The sequence below is a fragment of the Oncorhynchus kisutch genome, linkage group LG18, assembly GCF_002021735.2.
Source record: "Oncorhynchus kisutch isolate 150728-3 linkage group LG18, Okis_V2, whole genome shotgun sequence".
Classification (NCBI taxonomy): Eukaryota; Metazoa; Chordata; class Actinopteri; order Salmoniformes; family Salmonidae; genus Oncorhynchus; species Oncorhynchus kisutch.
The window spans coordinates 45,999,296-46,027,035 of record NC_034191.2 but is presented as its reverse complement, the minus strand read 5'-3'; the positions used below and the strand labels follow the sequence as shown (position 1 = coordinate 46,027,035).

At 44.6% G+C, this 27,740-nt stretch overlaps 1 protein-coding gene across 5 annotated transcripts in view; it reads right to left on the bottom strand.

Annotated features, from left to right (window-relative positions):
• dock10 (dedicator of cytokinesis 10) overlaps window positions 1-27,740 on the bottom strand; it is a 191,852-nt gene that overhangs the window by 71,980 nt on the left and 92,132 nt on the right. For all 5 annotated transcript variants that reach the window (XM_020507578.2, XM_020507579.2, XM_020507577.2 and 2 more), the window contains 10 exons: window positions 24,497-24,579; window positions 15,645-15,717; window positions 14,945-15,067; window positions 13,721-13,855; window positions 12,934-13,132; window positions 8,963-9,048; window positions 8,745-8,828; window positions 1,778-1,936; window positions 827-1,060; window positions 418-540 (listed from right to left, as the gene is read on the bottom strand). In XM_020507578.2, the coding sequence (XP_020363167.1) occupies window positions 418-540; window positions 827-1,060; window positions 1,778-1,936; window positions 8,745-8,828; window positions 8,963-9,048; window positions 12,934-13,132; window positions 13,721-13,855; window positions 14,945-15,067; window positions 15,645-15,717; window positions 24,497-24,579 (1,299 nt within the window). The remainder of the gene's footprint in view (window positions 1-417; window positions 541-826; window positions 1,061-1,777; window positions 1,937-8,744; window positions 8,829-8,962; window positions 9,049-12,933; window positions 13,133-13,720; window positions 13,856-14,944; window positions 15,068-15,644; window positions 15,718-24,496; window positions 24,580-27,740) is intronic.

Genomic DNA, 27,740 nt, shown 5'->3' with positions numbered 1-27,740 from the left:
ACGACGCCGCATTTTGGTCCGACTCTCCTTTTCGCCTCTCCTCTTCGGAAGAAGAGGAGGAACACCGTGACATAGTGTCTTATTAACGACCGTTCCACAGGTGCATGTTCATTAATTGTTTATGGTTCATTGAACAAGCATGGGAAGCAGTGTTTTAATCCCTTTACAATGAAGATCTATGAAGTTATTTGGATTTTACGAATTATCTTTGAAAGACAGGGTTCTGAAAAAGGGACGTTTCTTTTTTTGCTGAGTTTACATGCATTTCTGGAAAACCTGGGAATATTGGGAAAGTTGCTAGAATTTTGCAACCCTATCCATAGGTAATAGGCTATAAAGGGAAACCATACAGTTTCATGCTATAAGGTGAGGGGTGGTAGTTAGAGTGAATTTAACGGTGTTGTAGAGTTGCGTCACCTTGCTGGAGTCTGTGTTTTTGATGTACGGCTCTGTTCCCGCGGCGATATTTCCCATCAGCACCTTCTCCACCCTCACCAAGAGAACAATGTCCGTGTGGGGATTCGTCACTGAGAAGATGGCCTACACACACACACACACACACACACACACACACACACACGGAAGGAATAAGTATGCCATCTCTCTTTTGACACTTCTCCCTATGACATTCCCAGTTCTGCCCCACCCCTCTGTGTGTTTCTGTACCAAATAGAAATAGAATGAGTAAAACGGAAGCATGCTTTACTCCCATGGGTACACTTGGCTGATCTTGAGTCAGTTTGGCATTTCCCCCACTAATGGTCAAGGTTGGGGGAGGGGAACTGATCCTAGATCTGCCCCTTGGTGAAACTTCCTCCGAGCTTACCTGTTTGGGGAAGCGGAGCCAGTCGTCCAGGTCCAGGCTGAGGTGACAGTCTCCAGGTCTCTTCTCTGCAGAGGAGCTCAGTCCATTCTCCTGCCCCGCCCCGGGTGCTCCCGATCCAACCCCACCCAGCATCTGACGCACCGTCTCGTGGTTCAGGTCAACATGGAAGTCAGCCGACACCTTCCTCCCCTCACGCACATCCAGCAGGGCCAAAGTCACAAAGAAGGGCTCAATCTGATGGAAATACGTTACACGTGAGGAGCATCGTCAGGCCCAACTTAACCCAGGGCTTTATCAAGATTTTCCAGCAGAGAGCTTTGACATGCTTGCTATGTTGTTCTACAATATGTCGGCAGGTTGATTAGGATTCAAACCTTCTCTTATTCCTACTCTCGTACGCGTTTAGCGTCAGTATTGCACCAAGCAAATCATTCAAAAGATGAACACTATTCACTTTCCAGTGACCACTGCACTCAATAGCTGATGTAGGATCAGCCACTGCAGCACAGTAAACAACAGAGTGATACGTGTAGTGACCATTGAGCACCATCAGTTATGTAATGCATGTTAATAAATGGTTGTTTCTGAACCCTAACCACACCCAATGAGACGTGTATGTGTGGTTTTAAAGGTACATGACGTTGCATGCACAAAGTATACACACAGTGGGTCAATTTCCGCAACAACTAAGTGCGTGTGAAGTGCGAGCCTAAACTTTTCCGCTGTTTTGGTCCCGTAGCGACCATTTTGTTGCAGCGTGAAGCACAGATACCCTGCGTGACTGTGGGATAGCAAAGTCTGGCATCGAGCTCATCTCAATACTCAACGCAACCCCTACGGCGTTGTTCGTTGCAACGTCATCATGGTAAGTCAACCTTTAAGCTTTGGAGAACTGTGTGTGTGTGTGTGCGAGCGAGTGTGTTTGTACTTGTTGTTTTAAGGGGGTCTTACGTTGGTGACCGGACCAGTCTCGGTCTCATTGATGCAGCCCTGCAGCGTCAGGTTGAGGGATCGACAGGCGATCATCAGTCTCCTCCCCAGCTTCTCCTCGAATGGACGGACTGGGTGGCATTCCCCCCTAGGGTATTCGCCCCGCGGACTCCTCAACACCTGGCACACAACCAGACAGCATCAGAGGAGGGGCACACAATTGGACTATCAGTGGGCAGTGGGGGGGAAGTTGAATGTGGTGTGTAAGCACTGGTCTGGACCATAAGCCTGCAGACACAGAGGCCCTCCTGGGACAGAGATGCCTACCCCTTACCTAACAGTACTTAATTAACAGGTGAACTGTGCAGTAGCACCAACTGTTCTGCACAAGATGTGTTACCCCTGTAAGTTTCCTGTAGGGGTTATATCAGTGTATTAACCCCTACAGGGGACTTACAGGGGTATCATGGTGTGTTAACCCCTACAGGGGACTTACAGGGGTATCAGGGTGTGTTAACCCCTACAGGGGACTTACAGGGGTATCAGGGTGTGTTAACCCCTACAGGGGACTTACAGGGGTATCAGGGTGTGTTAACCCCTACAGGGGACTTACAGGGGTATCAGGGTGTGTTACCCCTGTAAGTCCCCTGTAGGGGTTAACACACCCTGATACCCCTGTAAGTCCCCTGTAGGGGTTAACACACCCTGATACCCCTGTAAGTCCCCTGTAGGGGTTATCAGGGTGTGTTAACCCCTACAGGGGACTTACAGGGGTATCAGGGTGTATTAACCCCTACAGGGGACTTACAGGGGTATCAGTGTATTAACCACTACAGGGGACTTACAGGGGTATCAGTGTATTAACCACTACAGGGGACTTACAGGTGTATCAGTGTATTAACCCCTACAGGGGACTTACAGGTGTATCAGTGTATTAACCCCTACAGGGGACGTACAGGGGTATCAGTGTATTAACCACTACAGGGGACTTACAGGGGTATCAGTGTATTAACCACTACAGGGGACTTACAGGTGTATCAGTGTATGAACCCCTACAGGGGACGTACAGGGGTATCAGGGTGTATCAAACCCTACAGGGGACTTACAGGGGTATCAGGGTGTATTAACCCCTACAGGGGACTTTACAGGGGTATCAGTGTATTAACCCCGACAGGGGAGTTACAGGGGCGTCAGTGTATTAACCCCTACAGGGGACTTACAGGGGTATCAGGGTGTGTTAACCCCTACAGGGGACTTACAGGGGTATCAGGGTGTGTTAACCCCTACAGGGGACTTACAGGTGTATCAGTGTATTAACCACTACAGGGGACTTACAGGGGTATCAGTGTATTAACCCCGACAGGGGAGTTACAGGGGTATCAGTGTATTAACCCCTACAGGGGACTTACAGGTGTATCAGTGTATTAACCCCTACAGGGGACTTACAGAGGTATCAGTGTATTAACCCCTACAGGGGAATTACAGGGGTATCAGGGTGTGTTAACCCCTACAGGGGAATTACAGGGGTATCAGGGTGTGTTAACCCCTACAGGGGACTTACAGGGGTATCAGTGTATTAACCCCTACAGGGGACTTACAGGGGTATCAGTGTATTAACCTCTACAGGGGACTTACAGGGGTATCAGTGTATTAACCCCTACAGGGGACTTACAGGGGTATCAGTGTATTAACCCCTACAGGGGACTTACAGGGGTATCAGTGTATTAACCCCTGCAGGGGAGTTACAGGGGTATCAGTATATTAACCACTACAGGGGACTTACAGGGGTATCAGTGTAATAACCACGACAGGGGAGTTACAGGGGTATCAGTGTATTAACCCCTACAGGGGACTAACAGGGGTATCAGTATATTAACCACTACAGGGGACTTACAGGGGTATCAGTGTGTGTTAACCCCTACAGGGGACTTACAGGGGTATCAGTGTATTAACCCCTACAGGGGACTTACAGGGGTATCAGTGTATTAACCACTACAGGGGACTTACAGGTGTATCAGTGTATTAACCCCTACAGGGGACTTACAGGTGTATCAGTGTATTAACCACTACAGGGGAGTTACAGGGGTATCAGTGTATTAACCCCGACAGGGGAGTTACAGGGGTATCAGTGTATTAACCCCTACAGGGGACTTACAGGTGTATCAGTGTAGTAACCCCTACAGGGGACGTACAGGGGTATCAGGGTGTATTAACCCCTACAGGGGACTTACAGGGGTAGCAGTGTATTAACCCCTGCAGGGGAGTTACAGGGGTATCAGTATATTAACCACTACAGGGGACTTACAGGGGTATCAGTGTATTAACCCCAACAGGGGAGTTACAGGGGTATCAGTGTATTAACCCCTACAGGGGACTTACAGGGGTATCAGTGTATTAACCCCTGCAGGGGAGTTACAGGGGTATCAGTATATTAACCACTACAGGGGACTTACAGGGGTATCAGTGTAATAACCACGACAGGGGAGTTACAGGGGTATCAGTGTATTAACCCCTACAGGGGACTTACAGGGGTATCAGTGTGTGTTAACCCCTACAGGGGACTTACAGGGGTATCAGTGTATTAACCCCTACAGGGGACTTACAGGGGTATCAGTGTATTAACCCCTACAGGGGACTTACAGGGGTATCAGTGTATTAACCCCTACAGGGGACTTACAGGGGTATCAGTGTATTAACCCCTACAGGGGACTTACAGGGGTATCAGTGTATTAACCCCTACAGGGGACTTACAGGGGTATCAGTGTATTAACCCCTACAGGGGACTTACAGGGGTATCAGTGTATTAACCCCTACAGGGGACTTACAGGGGTATCAGTGTATTAACCTCTACAGGGGACTTACAGGGGTATCAGAGTATTAACCCCTACAGGGGACTTACAGGGGTATCAGTGTATTAACCCCTACAGGGGACTTACATGGGTATCAGTGTATTGAACGTCTACAGTGGAAATACAGGGGTATCAGTGTATTAACCCCTGTAGGGGACTTACAGGGGTATCAGTGTATTAACCCCTACAGGGGACTTACAGGGGTATCAGGGTGTATTAACCCCTACAGGGGACTTACAGGGGTAGCAGTGTATTAACCCCTGCAGGGGAGTTACAGGGGTATCAGTATATTAACCACTACAGGGGACTTACAGGGGTATCAGTGTATTAACCCCGACAGGGGAGTTACAGGGGTATCAGTGTATTAACCCCTACAGGGGACTTACAGGGGTATCAGTGTATTAACCCCTGCAGGGGAGTTACAGGGGTATCAGTATATTAACCACTACAGGGGACTTACAGGGGTATCAGTGTAATAACCACGACAGGGGAGTTACAGGGGTATCAGTGTATTAACCCCTACAGGGGACTTACAGGGGTATCAGTGTATTAACCCCTACAGGGGACTTACAGGGGTATCAGTGTATTAACCCCTACAGGGGACTTACAGGGGTATCAGTGTATTAACCCCTACAGGGGACTTACAGGGGTATCAGTGTATTAACCCCTACAGGGGACTTACAGGGGTATCAGTATATTAACCACTACAGGGGACTTACAGGGGTATCAGTGTATTAACCCCGACAGGGGAGTTACAGGGGTATCAGTGTATTAACCCCTACAGGGGACTTACAGGGGTATCAGTGTATTAACCCCTGCAGGGGAGTTACAGGGGTATCAGTATATTAACCACTACAGGGGACTTACAGGGGTATCAGTGTAATAACCACGACAGGGGAGTTACAGGGGTATCAGTGTATTAACCCCTACAGGGGACTTACAGGGGTATCAGTGTATTAACCCCTACAGGGGACTTACAGGGGTATCAGTGTATTAACCCCTACAGGGGACTTACAGGGGTATCAGTGTATTAACCCCTACAGGGGACTTACAGGGGTATCAGTGTATTAACCCCTACAGGGGACTTACAGGGGTATCAGTGTATTAACCCCTACAGGGGACTTACAGGGGTATCAGTGTATTAACCCCTACAGGGGACTTACAGGGGTATCAGTGTATTAACCTCTACAGGGGACTTACAGGGGTATCAGAGTATTAACCCCTACAGGGGACTTACAGGGGTATCAGTGTATTAACCCCTACAGGGGACTTACATGGGTATCAGTGTATTGAACGTCTACAGGGGAAATACAGGGGTATCAGTGTATTAACCCCTGTAGGGGACTTACAGGGGTATCAGTGTATTAACCCCTACAGGGGACTTACAGGGGTATCAGTGTATTAACCCCTACAGGGGACTTACAGGGGTATCAGTGTATTAACCCCTACAGGGGACTTACAGGGGTATCAGTGTATTAACCCCTACAGGGGACTTACAGGGGAATCAGTGTATTAACCCCTACAGGGGACTTACAGGGGTATCAGTGTATTAACCCCTACAGGGGACTTACAGGGGTATCAGGGTGTGTTAACCCCTACAGGGGACTTACAGGGGTATCAGTGTATTAACCACAACAGGGGACTTACAGGGGTATCAGTGTATTAACCACTACAGGGGACTTACAGGTGTATCAGTGTATTAACCCCTACAGGGGACTTACAGGTGTATCAGTGTATTAACCACTACAGGAGACTTACAGGGGTATCAGGGTGTATTAACCCCTACAGGGGAATTACAGGGGTATCAGGGTGTGTTAACCCCTACAGGGGAATTACAGGGGTATCAGGGTGTGTTAACCCCTACGGGGGACTTACAGGGGTATCAGTGTATTAACCCCTACGGGGGACTTACAGGGGTATCAGTGTATTAACCTCTACAGGGGACTTACAGGGGTATCAGTGTATTAACCCCTACAGGGGACTAACAGGGGTATCAGGGTGTGTTAACCCCTACAGGGGACTTACAGGGGTATCAGTGTGTGTTAACCCCTACAGGGGACTTACAGGGGTATCAGTGTATTAACCCCTACAGGGGACTTACAGGGGTATCAGTGTATTAACCCCTACAGGGGACTTACAGGGGTATCAGTGTATTAACCCCTACAGGGGACTTACAGGGGTATCAGTGTATTAACCCCTACAGGGGACTTACAGGGGTATCAGTGTATTAACCCCTACAGGGGACTTACAGGGGTATCAGTGTATTAACCCCTACAGGGGACTTACAGGGGTATCAGTGTATTAACCTCTACAGGGGACTTACAGGGGTATCAGAGTATTAACCCCTACAGGGGACTTACAGGGGTATCAGTGTATTAACCCCTACAGGGGACTTACATGGGTATCAGTGTATTGAACGTCTACAGGGGAAATACAGGGGTATCAGTGTATTAACCCCTACAGGGGACTTACATGGGGTATCAGTGTATTAACCCCTACAGGGGACTTACAGGGGTATCAGTGTATTGAACGTCTACAGGGGAATTACAGGGGTATCAGTGTATTAACCCCTACAGGGGGACTTACAGGGGTATCAGTGTATTAACCCCTACAGGGGACTTACAGGGGTATCAGTGTATTAACCCCTACAGGGGACTTACAGGGGTATCAGTGTATTAACCTCTACAGGGGACTTACAGGGGTATCAGAGTATTAACCCCTACAGGGGACTTACAGGGGTATCAGTGTATTAACCCCTACAGGGGACTTACATGGGTATCAGTGTATTGAACGTCTACAGGGGAAATACAGGGTATCAGTGTATTAACCCCTGTAGGGGACTTACAGGGGTATCAGTGTATTAACCCCTACAGGGGACTTACAGGGGTATCAGTGTATTAACCCCTACAGGGGACTTACAGGGGTATCAGTGTATTAACCCCTACAGGGGACTTACAGGGGTATCAGTGTATTAACCCCTACAGGGGACTTACAGGGGAATCAGTGTATTAACCCCTACAGGGGACTTACAGGGGTATCAGTGTATTAACCCCTACAGGGGACTTACAGGGGTATCAGGGTGTGTTAACCCCTACAGGGGACTTACAGGGGTATCAGTGTATTAACCACAACAGGGGACTTACAGGGGTATCAGTGTATTAACCACTACAGGGGACTTACAGGTGTATCAGTGTATTAACCCCTACAGGGGACTTACAGGTGTATCAGTGTATTAACCACTACAGGAGACTTACAGGGGTATCAGGGTGTATTAACCCCTACAGGGGACTTACAGAGGTATCAGTGTATTAACCCCTACAGGGGAATTACAGGGGTATCAGGGTGTGTTAACCCCTACAGGGGAATTACAGGGGTATCAGGGTGTGTTAACCCCTACGGGGGACTTACAGGGGTATCAGTGTATTAACCCCTACGGGGGACTTACAGGGGTATCAGTGTATTAACCTCTACAGGGGACTTACAGGGGTATCAGTGTATTAACCCCTACAGGGGACTAACAGGGGTATCAGGGTGTGTTAACCCCTACAGGGGACTTACAGGGGTATCAGTGTGTGTTAACCCCTACAGGGGACTTACAGGGGTATCAGTGTATTAACCCCTACAGGGGACTTACAGGGGTATCAGTGTATTAACCCCTACAGGGGACTTACAGGGGTATCAGTGTATTAACCCCTACAGGGGACTTACAGGGGTATCAGTGTATTAACCCCTACAGGGGACTTACAGGGGTATCAGTGTATTAACCCCTACAGGGGACTTACAGGGGTATCAGTGTATTAACCTCTACAGGGGACTTACAGGGGTATCAGAGTATTAACCCCTACAGGGGACTTACAGGGGTATCAGTGTATTAACCCCTACAGGGGACTTACATGGGTATCAGTGTATTGAACGTCTACAGGGGAAATACAGGGGTATCAGTGTATTAACCCCTACAGGGGACTTACATGGGGTATCAGTGTATTAACCCCTACAGGGGACTTACAGGGGTATCAGTGTATTGAACGTCTACAGGGGAATTACAGGGGTATCAGTGTATTAACCCCTACAGGGGAATTACAGGGGTATCAGGGTGTGTTGCATGGGAGTCAGTGTATTAACCCCTAAAGAGTACCTACCGGGGTGTCAGGGTCCAGGGAGAACAGGTTGAGCCTCTCTTCTCTTCTGGCTGATCGGACCAACTCCTCAGTTTCAGAGATATACTAAGAGAGAGAAAGAGAGAAGATATTCCCACAAATAAAATACAGAATACGTATTAAATGAGCATAATACAAGTAAAAGCACTGATAATTTTTTATGGGTAATTGTAGAGCAAATTACATCTCCACACACCCACCTTAGCCAGCTCGGGGTTGATGCCGCTCTCTGTCGTCTCTTCATTCTCAGGTAAACACACGTCGCTTAGAGACAGATCACACACGTCTGTTGGGGAAAGAGACAGACAGTTACAGTCAATATCTCCGGTGAAATTCACGTCTACCATTCCTGTTTTTAGTATTGGCTCATTTCCTCTGGTCTTCAATGACGGCTATAGTATGAGAGGGAGACGGCAAGGCTGGTTGTCATGGAAGCAGTCATACCTGAGTGTGTTCTGAGTGGGGGAGAGGTGGGGAGGAGAGGGGGAGTAGGGGAGCTCTCTCTCTCACTGGCCTTTTCCTGGCCTCTAATGGAGCTTACTGTATGTCTTTATCCTTTCACTACCATCCCTCCATTCAGCCAGTGTAGGTCAACCTTTTATGTGGTACTGTAAAAGAGGCCCCACACAAAGAGAGGGATGGAAATAGACAGCTGTATTCTATCACAGAGAACATGAGAGAGGGGTGGGAGAGAACGGGAGGGAGAGAGGGAGGGGGGAATAGAGAAAGAGAGAGAGAGAGAGAGAGAGAAAGACAGAGAGAAAGACAGAGAGAAAGAAAGAAAGAGAAAGTGAGAGGGTGTGAGAGAGGGGGGGGGGGTGAAAGAGGGGGGAATAGAGAGAGAGAAAGAGAATGAGAGAGAGAAAGAGAGAGAGAGCAGAACTAGTGCAGAGGCCTGAATGTGTATTAGTGCTCTGGGGTCTACTGATCTGGTCTGCTGATGCTGCTCCTCTCCTCTCATTGCATGGTTAACCAGAACAAATACGACCTGCGAAGATCGATCGGGATGGCGAAAGACAAGTATAGGGACAAAGTGGAAGAGCAACTCAGCGGGTCGGATACAAGGCATATGTGGCAGGGGTTTCTAACGACCACGGATTACAAAAACAAAGCCAGTCACGTCACGGATACCAACGCCGCCCTACTGGATGAGATACCTTTATCTCACGTTTCGCGAGGAGAGCTCCTGAGGACAACGAGGACTACGTGCTTACGATCTCCAAGAAGGACGTGTTTAAGTCATTCAAACATGTTAACCCTCACAGGGCTGGAGGCAGATGGCATCCCTAGCCGCGCCCTCAGAGAATGTGCAGACCAGCTAGCTGTTGTGTTTTCGGACATTTTCAATCTCTCTCTAGCTCAGGGCGATATCCCCACCTGATTCAAGATGTCAACTATCATCCCTGTGCCCAAGAAAGGGAAAGTAACGAAACTTCTAGAGGCTAGAAAAAGACTAGATCACCTCCTCCCTTCCCGACACACTCCACCTTCTCCACAATTCGCCTACCGCCCCAAAAAGATCCACGGACAACACAATCGCCATTGCACTGCCCTCACCCATCTGGACAAGAGGATGTGAGGATGCTGTTGATTGACTACAACTCGGCCTTCAATACCATAGTGCCCTCTAAGGTCACCACAAAGCTCACAGCCCTGGGACTGAACTCCTCCCTATGCAAATGGATTGGAACCGGTTCAGGGGAACAGAACCGAAAACCGGAAAAGAACAACCTTTTTTCAAGGAACAGAATCGTTATTTTAAAAGCACGGAAACCAGTTAATAACTTTATTTTACGTTCCAGGTATTTTTTTTCCTAGTCCTCCAAAAAAACTAAAGCGCATATGCAAAACCCTCTGAAAATCTGTGTGTGTGTGCGTGTTTAGGCTGCCAGCCCCCCCCCCCCCCCCCCCCAAAAAAAAAACAACGGCTACTGTACTGATGTTGGAAGCGAGAGAGGATAGAGAGGTGTTTATTAGCTGGACAAGAATGGATTAACTTTTTCAATGCTAGTTAAGGATACTATTGGCCTAGTTATCCAAATCAAATTGTATTTGTCATGTGCCAAATACAACAGGTGTAGTCCTTACAGTTAAATGCTTACTTACAAGCCGTTAATGACCAACAATGCCCCGGTGATGTACTGGGCCGTACAGTTATCATGTTTATCGTTGGAAGTATTAACTACAAAAAGGTCAAATGGGATTTTAATTCTGGTGCCGCTCTACACACACACAAGCTTGTTAGCTTGATAGCTCACAAGGTTGTTAGCTAGCTCAAGTTTGTTAGCTAGCTCAAGGTTGTTAGCTAGCAAGCTCAAATGACATTCGAAGTTCCTTCATAGAAGCCACTCCTCCTAGGTATAATTCTGTGGACTTAATTCAGGTAATGAATGTCATAACAAGATGCCTAGGGCTTGAAGCCTGCTCCTCAACCGTCTCTCGCTCTCTCCCACCCGTAAAATTTCAGTTACATCTTGCGCCATAGGCTACACTTGTCTGTCCGTCACCACGTGTAAACAACAAGCTTGCCTGCTCTATCCGTACTGATTGGCGAAGTAATTTCATGAGCTAAATGTAAAAAAAACAGTAGATTTCACAATAAAAGGAACAGAAAGAAACGATATAAACCGTAACCGGTAACCGTAACCGTAACTGATCTTCAACACAGGGGACAAACAAGGCTGCGTACTCAGTCCCCTCCTTTACTCCCTGTATAACCACGAATGCGTAGCCTCACACAGTTCCAACGCCGCCATCATCGCTGATGACACGAATGTAGTAACCCAGATAACCAACAATGACGAGGGGGCCTACAGAGAGGTGGTAGGCACTCTGACGGTGTGGTGCCAGGTGAACAAACTCTTCCTCAACGTCAGCAAAACAAAGGAGCTGATTGTGGACTTCAGGAGGAACCAGGCTGGCCAACAGCTTCTACCCCCAGACCATCAGGCTGCTGAATAGCCACCACTACTCCTACTCCTGGATAATAACTCACTAAGCATGAGTTATTCATTTCTGGATCAGCCCTGGGAGCTTCACCAGCCAGTGCAGTTGATGAAACTGTACACCACACCACCTCCAGGTGATATTATATGGCAGTTGATGGCTAATTAGGCTCAGGTCAGTTCGTACACGCACTTGATTTAGCACCATGTTAGCACAGCAACACAGAACCATGATGACTATGGCTCTTACATCATTCGTAGTCTTTTTCACAACCGCAATTCTCCACGGTCCAGGGCGGTGTGTGAAATTTGTTTGGTTATATTCCACACTGAGGCTTTTTTACTACGTTTAATCTCTAAAAACCAAGGTGGAGTGTTTTGCCTTGTGTCCAGTCTAATTTCCTGGTGGAACACTAACAATAAGGATCAAGTCATCGCACATTAAGTCTCCCATTAGCCATGGCAGAATATCCTACAACCATTATGAATACCAGACTCCGATTACAGCAAATGTGCTCTGCCACTTCGTTAAGTATGATGTTATTTCATTGTTATGGTTCTGTAATCAACCCTAGGGTAGAAGAGCTTAGAATAGCGATTCAAATGTGCCCACCAGAACCCTAGCCTGGTTCCAGATCTGTTTGTGCTGTCTTGCCAACTCCTATGGTTGTTGTCATGCCGAATACATAAGATGTTGGCTAGACAGCACACACAGATCTGGAACCAGGCTAGGGTTCTGGTGGGCACATTTGAATCGCTATTCTAAGCTCTTCTACTCTTTCTTCTCCCGCTCTGGGGCTATGAGGCTTAGGTGTCAGGATCTAAGTTAAGACTCAGCATTTGCTGCTCCCATAAGTTATTTATAAGGAAACTCAGTGATACTACATTAAAAATTCCTTTTGGGAGAACATCTTCATTAAGATATTGTTATTTTCAAGTCTTGCTTTTGGGCCACATTCACATGCCTGTGTCTCTTCTGATCATCAGGTTCGTGTTCAGTAGGCACACAAAAGAAAAAAAAGATTCAAAATGCAGTGAGGTACTATCTGGGCTTGTCCAACAAGACACTGTGTCCTAATGTACAGGAACCATTTCCGGAGTAGGTGTATGTTGAAGTTGCCTCTAGACACTGATCTTGGGTGAGTTTAGCCTTTTCCCCACTAATGGTTAGGATTGGGGGAGGGGAAGCTGATCCTGAATCTGTACAAAAGGTCCAGAGTGCTCACCCTGCCGTGTGTCGGTAAGGTCTACACTCTTGCGGTCCAGCTGCGTCAGCGGGGCGGGCCCGTCGTGAGGGCTGATCTGGAGGATCCGGGTCAAGGTACTGATCCACTCCTCCATGTCCTGCTCGCTCTCTGCCGCCAGCACAAAGTACGTCACCTCGTTCATCTTCAGCTCAAAGGCGTGTTTCCTCAGACGGTTGTTCTAGAGGGGGTGTTTTCGTTAGTGTTAGTTTGCACAGAACTCTGAGACGAGTCAGTAAATTTGTGAATTTTGTGCATTTGAGTAGTGCAGTAGTGAACTGTTTGCGTCTGTGAAATCTCCTATCGTATCGTACCATATCGTATCTTGGCAAAGGAGAAATGCTCACTAACAGGGATGTAAATACATTTGTGCACAGAATTTGAGAGAAATAAACTTTTTGTGCTGGGATTTTTTATTTCAGCTCATGAAACCAACTCTTTATATGTTGTGTTTATATTTTTGCTCAGTGTATTTCCTCTCAAGAGTCTTAGCCAGGGAAAGTTTCAACACATCTGAGCTCCTCAATCGGATAGTCTATAGGGAACTGGTTTTGATGTGTGCCAGTGGCATTTTACTGCTGTACATCAGCAAGTGTGTTTATCTATATGTGTGGTGTGTGTATGTGTGTGTGAGAGTGTGCGTGTGTATTTGTGCATGCGCACGTGTGTGTGTGTGTGTATGCCCGAAAGCACGTGTGTCTATGCGCAGGCATGCTTGAGTGTAAAACAAATTTCACAGTACATTGGTACTCCATCATCCTTTACTCACCTGAACCACACCGGTACACGAGTCCAGGAAGATGCAGCCCTTGGGCTCTTTGGAGATCTTCTCATCTTTGTAAAAGTTCATGATGTAAGAGTTATCAGTCAGCTGCGTCAGCTGGAAGTACCTCCTCTTGAACGACTACAGGGACATCAAAATAAAAATACAACTCCATCAAAATTAAAATGCAGGCAATAAAGACATAATCACCCTAACCCAGACAATTAACACCCTCCTTTCATCACTGAACGTGTCACTACACTACGTGATGGCACCGTATTCCCTATAAATTGCACTACTTTTGACCAGGGCCCTATGGGTAGGGCTCTGTATAAAGGTAAGTACTAGTGCAATATATAGGGGGAAAAGTAGTGCAAAAGCAGTGCACTACATAGGGAAAAGGATGTAATTTGGGACGCGGCCCTGACTATGTGACCTGTGTGACAGCAAATTGGTAGCGGCCTGGGCCAGTGGTGCTCTACATTAACACAAGGTCTCCTTAGAAGAGACAGGCCGGTTTGACTAAGAGTCTGCATTGTTAGAAGACAGGATGGGAGGGAAAGGCTGGGAGGGAGACCAGAAAAAGAGTGAGATGTTAGAGAGAAGACAGAGAGTCAAGAAATGTGTGTGTGTGAGAGAGAGAAGTAAGGAATGTAGTAGGAAACAGTACTACGACGCAAGGTAAAAAAAATATTGTGGAGAGAGGGTAAGAAACGTAAAAAAGATAGGAATACAGACATCAGAAAGAGAGTGAGTGAAAGAGAGAGAGGTAGAGAGAGGAAAACAGGAATTAAAGATAGGGACAAGAGAGGGACAGACCCAAAGAATTTGAAAAAAAATCAAATTAAAAAAATACCACAGTGTGACATCACAGCAGCAAGTTGTGTGACCTGTTGCTACAAGAAAAGGGCAACCAGTGAAGAACAAACACCACTGTAAATACATATTTATGTTTATTCATTTTCCCTTTTGCACTTTAACTTTTTGCACACCGTTATAACACTGTACATAGCCATAATATGACATTTGAAATGTCTCTATTCCTCTGAAACATTTGTTAGTGTAATGTTTACTGTTCATTTTTTATTGTTTATTTCACATTTGTTCATTATCTATTTCACTTGCTTTGGCAATGTAAACATATGTTTCCTTTGCCTATAAAGCCCTTGGAATTGGAGAGAGAGAGAAAGAGCAGGGGATTGTGGGGGAGTCTGTGGCACACTTCCTCACCCGAACAGTGATGCTGTTGTTGACAGTGCTATTGAAGTTCCCTTTATAGAGCCACCCCGATCGGAACACACCAATCCCTCCTCCGCCTCCCCCTCCTTTAGAAGAGGACAAAGACGTTGTGTCCTGCAAAAACCAAAACGGACATCTTTAAATCAGGCTCGATGGGTACGTCCCAAATGGCAACCTATTCCCTCTAAAATGCACTACATTTAGGGAATATAACTTTACAGGGCTATGGTCAGAAGTAGTGCCATTTGGAACCTACCCATGTCTCAATAACCAAGGTCTAAATATGTCTGCCATTGAGATACAATATGATACTTTGTTCTGTTTCATTCTATGATGCCTAATTTGTCATGAACATACACCTGCTGTAACAAAGCCGAGACCTGGAGGAGCCTTAGAGGATATCGTTTTTGGAGAGTCATTGATTGTTTCTCAGATGAACTCAATTGAATTAAGCTTGTACTCAATGGCCCCTCAACCAAAAACAACAGAGTAGAAATATGTGAGCAGACGTGCATTATGACAGTTTAACAGTAGGGCTAATCAATGGCCTCTGACTAGTCATCATACTCATGCTACGCCCCAAAGGGCACCCTATTCCCTATACAGTGCACTACTACTGGCCAGAGCCATATGGGCCCTGGTCAAAAGTAGTGCACTTTAAAGGGAATAGAATCCATGAAACAGGCCTGACCTCATCCTTGTCCACGTCCTCATGGTCAATCTCAAAGGAGTGGGAGGGCAACTTCTCCGCCTTGTACAGCTTCCTGTGAGGGAAAGAGAGATTTGATATGTTTCTTTATGTTTGCTTTGGCAATGTATACTTTCTGCATGTATACTATGTATACTTTTAACACTTTCTGTTATGTCTTGTGGGCTTCATAACCACATCTTTATAACAATTCAATAATGACGAAACGGGAGACGGGGAACAGTTCCAGTGGTATAAAGTAAGTAAAGTAAAAACACAAGTCATTTTTTGGGTGTCTCTTTATTTTACTATTTATATTTGACTACTTTTACTCCACTACATTCCTAAAGAAAGGATGTACTTTTTACTCCCATACATATTCCTTGACACCCAAAAGTACTAGCTACATTTCGATTGCTCAGGCAGGACAGTAATATCATTCAATTCACGCACCTATCAATATAACACGTTGACATCCCCACTGCTTCTGATCTGGCGGATTCACGAAACACAAATACTCTTTGTAAATTCTGTCTGAGTGTTGAAGTGTGCCCCTGGCTGTCCGCAGACGCAAGATTATAAGGAATTTGATGTATTTACTTTTACTTTTTCCACCACAGTACTTAAGTACATTTAAAACCAAATACTTCTATTCAAGTAGTATTTTACTCAGTGACTTTCACTTTTAATTAAGTCATTTTCTATTGAAGTATCTTTACTTTTACTATAGTATGACAATTAAGTACTTTTTCCACCGCTGATCAGTTCAACCATTTATCTGAACGTGCTCATCTACAACATTCAACACCCATGGTGCTTTGCGCATACAACTAAGGTAAGTACGGCAGTACGGAAGGTACAACCTTTATAAACAACATCTCCTTCCCTCTTACACGAATTGTCCCCATTATGAACAGTCCTCTGCAGTCTGGACCCACTCCAATTTGTATACCGCCCCAACAGATCCACAGATGATGCAGTCTCTAATGCACTCCACACTGCCCTTTCCCACCTGGACAAAAATAACACCTATGTGAGAATGCTATTCATTGACTACAGCTCAGCGTTCAACACCATAGTGCCCTCAAAGCTCAACAATAAGCTAAGGACCCTGGAACTAAACACCTCCCTCTGCAACTGGATCCTGGACTTCCTGACAGGCCGCCCCCAGGTGGTAAGGGTAGGTAACAACACATCCGCCACACTGATCCTCAACACAGGGGGCCATCAGGGGTGAGTGCTCAGCACCCTCCTGTACTCCCTGTTCACTCATGACTGCACGGCCAGGCACGACTCCAATACCATCATTAAATTTGCCGATGACACTGGTAGGCCTGATCACCGACAACAACGAGACAGCCTATAGGGAGGAGGTCAGAGACCTGGCCGTGTGGTGCCAGGACAACAACCTCTCCCTCAACGTGATCAAGACAAAGGAGATGATTGTGGACTACAGGAAAAAGAGGACCGAGCACGCCCCCATTCTCAACAACGGGGCTGCAATGGAGCAGGTTGAGAGCTTCGAGTTCCTTGGTGTCCACATCGCCAACAAACTAACATGGTCCAAGCACAACATGACAGTAGTGATGCGGGCACTACAAAACCTAATCCTCCTCAGGAGACTGAAAAGATTTGTCATGGGTCCTCAGATCCTCAAAAGGTTCTACAGCTGTACCATTGAGAGCATCACTGCCCGGTATGGCAACTGCTCAGCCTCCGACCGCAAGGCACTACAGAGGGTAGTGCGAATGGCCCAGTACATCACTGGGGCCAAGCTTCCTGTCATCCAGGTCCTCTATACCAGGCGGTGTCAGAGAAAGGCCCAAAAAATTGTCAAAGACTCCAGCCACTTTACCCCCCAAAATATATGGGGGATTGGAAATGATGCAGACAATTACATTGATGGAAGCAACAATCTTTCCGCAATATTAAGCTGATCCACCCCTTTAAAAAACAAACAACAAAAAACACGGTGTGACCCTGATTTAGCCCACTGCAGGAAAAGGTTCAAATCGCCACATATCCTGATTCCACCATCATTCTTAAGGACTGGTACAATGGATGTCGTCCATTCACTCACGCTCTAGTACTTTTTTCCCAACAATTCCAGACATTTTTCTTTTCTCAATAGGCTCCTATTTGTCACTCACTTCAATATTGTCCTCAACCACAGAACTATTTTCCTCAGTCGCGTAATCTTCATTCACTATTCACTAGTTTTTAATTCCAAAGTTCGACTTCATAGTTTAATAAATGTCCTTTCCTTTACTCACTGTATATTCCTTCCTATTAATCACAATGTTTTCCGCTCCGATGTCCGTCTCAAATCCTTTTCTGCTGTCCATGACGATAGGGTTGGGCCAGATTTTCATATCGTCATTACCGTCCTTCTCTCATCCCGGGATTTACGGTATTACCGGCTTAATACACAAGGGGACCCCAAAAAAATTGCCCATTGAGTGTTTACCAGGACGCTAATAAAATTAGCACAACTAATAGCAAGTTTGCTAACGTGCGCAAATAAAATAAACAAATTGCCAAGACCGGCAATCCAGCTCATAAAGTTATACATATATACATATACCCGGGGCAGCAGGGTAGCCTTGTGGTTAGAGTGTTGGACTAGTAACCGGAAGGTTGCAAGTTCAAATCCCCGAGCTGACAATCTGTCGTTCTGCCCCTGAACAGGCAGTTAACCCACTGTTCCTAGGCCGTCATTGAAAATAAGAATTTGTTCTTAACTGACTTGCCTAGTTAAATAAAGAAAAAATAAAAATAAAATATATAGGTAGGATCTACAGAATGTGAGTTTGGACATTTACAAGCGAATGTGAATGAGAGACATTATGCAAATGAACAATGTTTTGATGCATGCTTGTCTGAAGGAAGAACAGCGCTGGCTCTGGAGCAGCATGTGTACAGTTGTGTCTGTGTGGAGTCTGGAGTCGCTGTGGCAATGGGCCTGCCTGCTCTGCTCGGTGAAGATGAAGATGAGGGAGGAGGAGATGGGCCAAGAATGAAGAGGAGAAAAAACGCAAGGAAATCAAGATAGCACTGGCAGCTGTACAGATAACTCATCCAAAGGGGTTTATCTTTTCAAACAAAGCAGAAAGCTAACACAATATGATGCCCTGTCACCTTATTAATTCAGCTACTTACTTAGATAACTCAACCCTTATGTTTAACTTGCTAGTTAACGCAGAAGTCTGCGTCTTTCACACAGGACAATTAAAAACAAACACGTAACAAATCTCTTTCTGCGTTTTGTAAATGCAGATTTAAATGGCTTCTTATTGCATTTTGTGATAGGCATCAGACTAATTTGTGACTTGTTTCAAGAAACTAGGCGAATGTCGCACGTCACTACATCACAGGAGAGGCATTTGAACGTAAAACATGTATTTTTATCAAATGAGCTTTTTTGCAGAAATACCTTCTGGAACATGTGAACTTTCATGTGCCTTAATAAGAAATGTGTATTCCATCCGCAAATACAAATAAAATTGTTAAATTACGAGCTTAGTTGGTTTAGCCACGGAAAAAGCCAAGAACCTTCCCGCTAGCCTTGATTGGCTGAGATAATGGATGGGCTGGACATGCCGGGAGATGAGCTGCTCAGCATGTGTTGATAGTCCTTTCTACCACACCATTTTTGAAAGATATAAAATTAACCATCAAGAACCACAAAAGTTTTGCTACTTTTCTCAATAAAATTGAAGCCCTGAATTTAGCAGGCGCTATAGACAGATCTGTTGGAAAAAGTGATAGGCTATTTTCTGCACACGCCATACCGTCAGTGTGAACCAGAGTGACTTGACACCATGCTGGCCAAACAAGATGTAGATACAAACAAAACAAAGTTAAATGGTTTCAGTCCGCTGTGAAGCGTTCGTCCACGTACACGGGTAAAAGTCTAGCTACATTTTCAGATATGATATGTTTCTAATTTTGTCAGAAAGTTGTTTTTTATTGCAAGTTCAAGCATAATGTTCACTAGATCTGAACCTAGTTAGCATTAGCTACCTGCAGATTTATACTACAGCTATGACAATGTTTGTATTGGTAGTAGTAGGAGTTGGGATTATGTCGGTTCATTGTTTAGCTAGCTAGCTACATGTCTAAACAAAAGACTCCACTTCGCTAGATGATTACATGACCCATCAAGTTAGCCAGGTGTGTCTGGGGGTGATTACGGCCATCTATTGTATTTTATGTATCTAGACAATTGTGACCCATCCACTTAGCTAGTTGTGTCTGGGTGGTGGTTATAGCATTTCCTTCACATGACCCATCAATTTAGACAAGTGTGTCGGGTAAGCATCATCTAATAGTTATAAAATATTTTATCTGGACACTTTCTGTTTTTGATATTGATACTATGCAAGTAACCATTTCACTGTACCGTTTACACCTTCTGTGTCCTGTGCATGTGACAAATAAACTTAGATTTGATTTGATATAGTGTGTGTTTACCAGAGACAGTAATGTGAAGAACAACATGACCTGCACCAAAGTCAGATTAGGATATAAACCAAGGACTAGTGTATTTTTAGCTGGAGTTTTCCCTTATTGTAGGCTACTGCTTTAACCACTTTTAGTCTTGAAATCTTTGGTTGTTTACTAAACTACTCACTCTGTTTAGCACATGACCTCACATGTGAATCCATAAAGAGATGAGTGGGGCTAAGGCTTAAGAGGGTGCGAACGATGCTGAACGTGTGTTGACAAAAAAGAGCTCTCCAGTCGGTGGACCAAAACATTAAAGGGCGATATAGGCCTAAAAATCATATCTTGATTTTTTTCCATCACTGATTTTATAATCACTGATCTGGCTTTCAAGTCTGTCTATGAAAATGCCCATACAAATTTAACTAGAACCATGCATAGTGCACAAATTCACAAATAATGACTAACTTCTTGTAGCAAGGCATTAAGCTACAGAAAATGAACACAGGTCAACAATCTCTCATGTGCTGTGTTATTAGCCTACTAATCTTTATATTTCAAGTTTAGCCAACTTAGATTCTATTTGCTAGCTAACAAGGTTGAACATTTAAATTGTTATGAACACATCCTTCGCTCTGTCTCCAACTGTTTGAAAAGCATGTTAGCCTGTTCACTTTGTTCACATGTTAAAATCAAGTGGCCTACCTTATTTCTCAGAACGAGAACGTATATACTTGTGTTTTTATGCGTATTGCACATTTACAAAAACACAGACTAGACAGCTAGTATAATAGTCTTTGGCTAAAATGCTGCTAGTGGTACCCTTATGCCGCCGTGACAAACTGAGCATTTATTTTTTCCAGAATCAATGTTCATTGATAAGTTTTAGTAGTGTCTGCTCTGCGTGCAATTTGAGTAGTTGAGATATAAAACGGGTATTGTTAGAAAAACCTCTCCTCTATTACAGTCTATTACAATGTGTTTTGGTGTCCATTCTGTTGGACCAAACCTCAAATGCAAATAGCGAGTTGAAACCACTTTTCAGAGAGGAAGATGTGATCTCTGAATTTTGTTGGCGTGAGAGGCGGAGGGGTTGCTTGGTGTGTGTGAACCATAGAGGGAGAGGCGATGTGAGAGTGAATCTGTCCAAAATAAGCCCAATGCGTTTTTATGGGTTTATTTTGGACCTAAGCTTGTTGCCTGCCTTCCCGCCTTTGGGACAACAACTCCCATTGTTAGGGCGGAGATGTGCATCTCTGGTGTAAACGGGGAGGTGCACACAGCACAGAGGAGCGAAAGAGACAAGACCAAAAATACAACATGAGAACAAGCGGACATAAACGCACATAAAAACGGACAATTACAAAACCTTGATTCTTGTAATACAGGCATTAATTCATTTGATATATCCCCCTCCCCCCCATCACCTGAATGAAGTGTCTCGCCTGTTCTAGTCTACTTCCCACCCTCCCCTCCTCTACTCACCTCATTCTGCCTTCCCCACTTCTCTCTCCCTCTCCCTCTCCCCTTCCCTCCGCTCCCCTCTCTCTCCCCCTCATCTCCCCCACAGACAGTCAGAGTGACATATGATCAGGAGGTGACCTCATTTGACTTGTTCACTTTGAGGAGCTCTGTTTTATCCTACAGGTCTGCCTCTTCCATTAGGGATGTCAAGAGGGAGAGGACTACACTTAAAAGCTTCCAGGCAGAGAGAGAGAGAAGGTCTGCGTTCCAAATGGCCCCTTATTACCTACTACATAGTGCACTACTTTTGAACAGGGCCATAGGGTTCTGGTCAGAAGTAGTGCACTATGTAGGGAACATGGTGCCATATGGAACGCAGCCAAGGAGTATGTCCTCTCTCTATGTCCCCTATCATCATATTGTAGATGTACCACACTTCAGTAATGGTATTCAAGCTCAACTCTAGTGTTGATACACGTGTTGTGATAGCCACATAACAGTCCAGCAGTTTATTGTAGTAGTAGGGCCTGCTTAACTACACAGGCATGGGCTAACTCGAGCCCAGATATTTTTTCTGGCCAGGTCACCACGGCTAGGCGAAGTGAACGTTTGTGCTTGCATACTCTCTTAAAATACCTTTGCTTGAAAAACTGGACAAAAGCGGCAATATTACTGTTTATCCTGTGCTGTTGAGACACCATAGCAACAAGTAAACTTGTTGAAATCAGAAATCTGTATTTAAATGTTGATGTTTTGACAGAGGAAGTCTTAGTCACGCAGATGAAACTAAGATGTTTGGTGCAGTATTTCTCGAGTGAAATGTGCATGAAAACTAGTCGTCTGTCATTGAATGACAACAAACACCTACTTTTGGCCAATCACTGAGGAAGGGTTGGAAACTTTGGCTGCCGAACTTCGACAAGCCTCAAGAGAAAAATGTATGTGCTGAACAGCCGGAAAAAAACCCGCCGAACGCTGCCGAATACCAAAAGGTCAAAGATGTGGTCTAATATATGCGCAAACTCTTTCGAATGGGAAGCATACGTTAAGTTTTACTGTAGAGGGGCTGGGTGCATGGAGTCGGATAGAGGGCAGACTTGCTACAAAGCTTGTTATAGCATGGGCAGCGAGGGCTTTCTCCATTTTAAATGGGTTAAAGGGGCAATTTTCAGTTTAAACAAAACAAAGTGGGAACCCCGCCACTGTTTTGGTAAACAGCAGATTTCCCCTTGGAGGGATCATCGTAGCACAGATAGGAGGTGTTCTCTCTTTTCCATCTCTATGGCTGGGTGTCTGAGCTGAGCCCCGACTTGTGTGGCCGAGTCCTATCCATCTCCCCCCGAAAAGGACCAGACAAAAACTTGCCCTCGCTCCAGTGCGTTCATGAGCCGCCCTGTGTTTGTGCATGTGCTCTGAGCTGGAGACACAAAGGCTTCCCTCTTTTATCAGGATAGCAGACCAAGCACTGCAACTAGTCTAAGCTAAAATTATTCATGGCATCTCATGGCTTCTCAAAATTGTCTCCAAGAGGCTAAACATTTTTTTGAGAATCTTCAGGGACACCCCTGTGTTTGGACCTAACAGTTAGAATAGCCTTGCAACATGCCAGACTTCGTGGCTCTTCTATGTGATTTCTGGAGAGACACAGCTCGTGAAGATTACTAGCTCTGAGCTGTCAGTCTGTCAACTGGATCACAGACATATAGTATAAGGAGCCCAAACTGATCTTAGATCTGCTACAAATTCCAGGGAAAGACAGAGGAAGTGATTCAGAGAGAGAACTCATATCATGTGGATCTAACCTCCATAGGAGCCCGTACACTCAGTCTCTTGACATCTATTGATGTTAAACTACACAGTATCAAAAGTAGAATTTGGATCAGTTTTAGAGTTGATGTACAGAATATGATGTTGAACTTAAAACTATTTTAAATTCAACAAACTCAAAAAGGTCATGGGAACTGAACTAGAGGACTACAACATAACCAACCCATGGGAGACCAGGAGAACATTCCAGTGGTCTGGATAGGGGTCAGAAATCAAAGAGGCTCTGCTGTGATGTTTGGTCTCCCTGGGGTTGAGTGACCGATACACACACCCTGACATCACTGCTGCTGGACAGCACAGCTTGCCACTCAACAACACAACCCACCGATGTCCATCATTTAGTTTTTTTGTTCCCATTGTTGACATCACAGAGAGCTATTTTTCGAGAGGCCCGCTATGTAACCGCAGACTACAGCAGCTCAAATGGCACACTATTTCCTATTTAGTGAACTCTGGTCAAAAGTAGTGCACTAAATAGGGAATAGGGTTCCATTGAGGATACAAGCACCTGGATCTTTTGGTCTAGCTGAGGTTCTCAGCTGCGTCTTTCCTAGTGTTTATGTGAAGTACGCCTTTGGAAAGTCTGGAATTCCTGACAAAGACTCGGTCAAAACCGTTAAGCCCTGGAGTGGGCCCTGTCAAACACAATAGCGTCATAACATTTAGAAGTACATGAAGTTGCGAAGTACTGTTTTCTGACGCGGAACAATTAAAATATGTAAACACGGCTCTGTAACTGAACCCATGTAAATGTACTGAATGCATAAGTGCAATCAAATCAAATCAAATTTTATTTGTCACATACACATGGTTAGCAGATGTTAATGCGAGTGTAGCGAAATGCTTGTGCTTCTAGTTCCGACAATGCAGTAATAACGAACAAGTAATCTAACTAACAATTCCAAAAAACTACTGTCTTATACACAGTGTAAGGGGATAAAGAATATGTACATAAGGATATATGAATGAGTGATGGTACAGAGCAGCATAGGCAAGATACAGTAGATGATATCGAGTACAGTATAACATCACAGACAAGGGCTGCAAAATTCTGGTAAACCTGGGAGTTTTGGGAAAGTTGCCGGAATGTTGTAACTCTTTCATAGACTATTCTGTACCTGGGAAGTAGCCGGTAATCTCCTGCGTACTCATCATATTTGTAATGGACCACATGTAGTTGGGAGTTGTAGTACTTGCAGGCCTGGAACAGAGGAGGAGAAAGAGGAGGGGACAGAGGTTCTGTTAATGCCTGTGAATAACAGACAGTTGATTCTGTCTGTATACATGACCGTGTGTGTGTGTGTGTGTGTGTGTTTAATTTCATGCATTTATTTGACCTTTATTTTAACAGGGAGTCGCATTGAGACCATGGTCTCTTTTGCAAGGGAGCCCTGCAACTACACAACACATTACACATAGGAAATACATCAGAAAATACAAATACTAAGAGAAAAAAATTTAAACTATCGAAAACACACACATGAAAAACAATCACATTCCTCAGCAAAAAGGTCCTCAATCAACAAAAAGAGATTTGTGTGTGTGTCTTGGCATGGGCAGTTGATGCTTGAAATCACCTCTCGGTCACAACGTGGAACTTATACAGCTCTACAGTGGTCACACACACACACACACACACACACACACACACACACACACACACACACACACACACACACACCTCTCCATTGAAATCAGTAGATCCAAGGTAATGGTAATGTACAGGCAATGTACAGCTTTGTTTTACATGAGCAGCAGGCCTCATGCAACCCAATGTGACGCAAGCTAGGGCTGCAGAGTCTGCCTCCCTCTACGACATTAAGGTGGTGTCTCAAATGGCACCCTATTCCCTTCATAGTGCACTACTTTTGACCAGGGTCCACGGGGGAAAGGGTGCCATTCGGGACACAAGCCTTGGTGTTTATGTAGCTGATCCAGCGGTGACAGAGTCAACACAGGAAGTGAGGTGGTAGCTCTAAGCTCGTTATTTCGTGCCTTGCAAAAACATATTTTTTTTTGAGGGAAAAAGACTCTGCAGCCCTAGCTTGCTTCACACAGGTCGTCTTGGAGCCCCATAAGCTGAAAGAGTTACAAGATTGAATCCATGATTAGATGAATCAAACCATGAGAAGAATTGAATTAACATTCTGTCCCACGGGATTGAGTTACAGACTTTCTTTCTCTCCCTCCCTCTCTTCTCTCGGTCTCTCATGTGCACACAAAACGCACATATGCGAGCTCAGCTGTGCACAAGCACACTCTCTCTCACGCGTAAACACACACATGCTCACGCACTCTCTCTCTCCACTCCCTCTCCTCTCAATTAAATTTCAAATAAATTTTCAATTGAAGGGCTTTATTAGCATGGGAAACGTATGTTTACATTGCCAAAGCAAGTGAAATAGATAATAAACAAAAGTTAAATAAACAAAAAATTAACAGTAAACATTACCCAAGTTACAAAAGAATAAAGACTATTCAAATGTCATATTATGTATATATATATATATATATATATATATATATATATACAGTAGAGGTCGACCGATTAATCGGAATGGCCGATTAATTAGGGCCGATTTCAAGTTTTCATAACAAACGGAAATCTGTATTTTTGGGCGCCGATTTGCCGATTTTTTTAATTACATTTTTTATACCTTTATTTAACTAGGCAAGTCAGTTAAGAACACATTCTTACTTTCAATGACGGCCTAGGAACGGTGGGTTAACTGCCTCGTTCAGGAGCAGAACGACAGATTTTCACCTTGTCAGCTCGGGGGATCCAATCTTGCAACCCTACAGTTAACTAGTCCAACAGCAAATTTTGACCTGCCTCTCTCTCGTTGCACTCCACAAGGAGACTGCCTGTTACGCGAATGCAGTAAGCCAAGGTAAGTTGCTAGCTAGCATTAAACTTATCTTATAAAAAACAATCATAATCACTAGTTAACTACACATGGTTAATGATATTACTAGATATTATCTAGCGTGTCCTGCGTTGCATATAATCTGACTGAGCATACAAGCATACAAGTATCTGACGGTGGTAGGCAGAAGCAGGCGCGTAAACATTCATTCAAACAGCACTTTCGTGTGTTTTGCCAGCAGCTCTTCGTTGTGCGTTAAGCATTGCGCTGTTTATGACTTCAAGCCTATCAACTCCCGAGATGAGGCTGGTGTAACCGATGTAAAATGGCTAGCTAGTAGCGCGCGCTAATAGCGTTTCAAACGTCACTCGCTCTGAGCCTGTGGTTGTTTCCCTTGCTCTGCATGGGTAACGCTGCTTTGAGTGTGGCTGTTGTCGATGTGTTCCTGGTTCGAGCCAAGCTATACTGTTACACTGGCAATACTAAAGTGCTTATAAGAACATCCAATAGTCAAAGGTTAATGAAATACAAATAGTATAGCGGGAAATAGTCCTATAGTGGGAAATAGTCCTATAATTCCTATAATAACTACAACCTAAAACTTCTTACCTAGGAATATTGAAGACTCATGTTAAAAGGAACCACCAGCTTGTGGTTCATATGTTCTCATGTTCTGAGCAAGGAACTGAAATGTTAGCTTTCTTACATGGCACATATTGCACTTTTACTTTCTTCTCCAACACTTTGTTTTTGCATTATTTAAACCAAATTGAACATGTTTCATTATTTACTTGAGGCTAAATTGATTTTATTGATGTATTATATTAAGTTAAAATAACAGCTTTTTTGGTCCTCCAATAATCGGTATCGGATCGGCGTTGAAAAATAATCATCGGTCGTCCTCGAATATACAGTTCTGTAATGATGTGCAAATAGTTAAAATATGAAAGGGAAAATAAATAAACATAAATATAGGTTGTATTTACATTGGTGTTTGTTCTTCACTTGTTGCCCTTTTCTTGTGGCAACAGGTCACAAATATTGCTGCTGTGATGACACACTGTGGTATTTCACCCAATAGATATCAGAGTTTAGCAAAATTGGATTGTTTTCAAATTCTTTGTGGGTCTGTGTAATCGGAGGGAAATATGTGTCTCTAATATGATCATACATATTTGGCAGGAGGTTAGGAAGTGCAGCTCAGATTCCACCTCATTTTGTGGGCAGTGTGCACATAGTCTTCTCTTGAGAGCCAGGTCTGCCTTAGGCGGGCTTTCTCAATAGCAAGGCTATGTATGTACATAGACAAAGATTTCCTTAATTTGGGGTCAGTCACAGTGGTCAGGTATTCTGCCACTGTGTACTCTCTGTTTTAGGGCCAAATAGCATTCCAGTTTGCTCTCTTTTTTGGTAAATTCGTTCCAATGTGTCAAGTAATGATCTTTTTTCCCCCTAATGATTTGGTTGGGTCTAATTGTGTTGCTGTTCTGGGGCT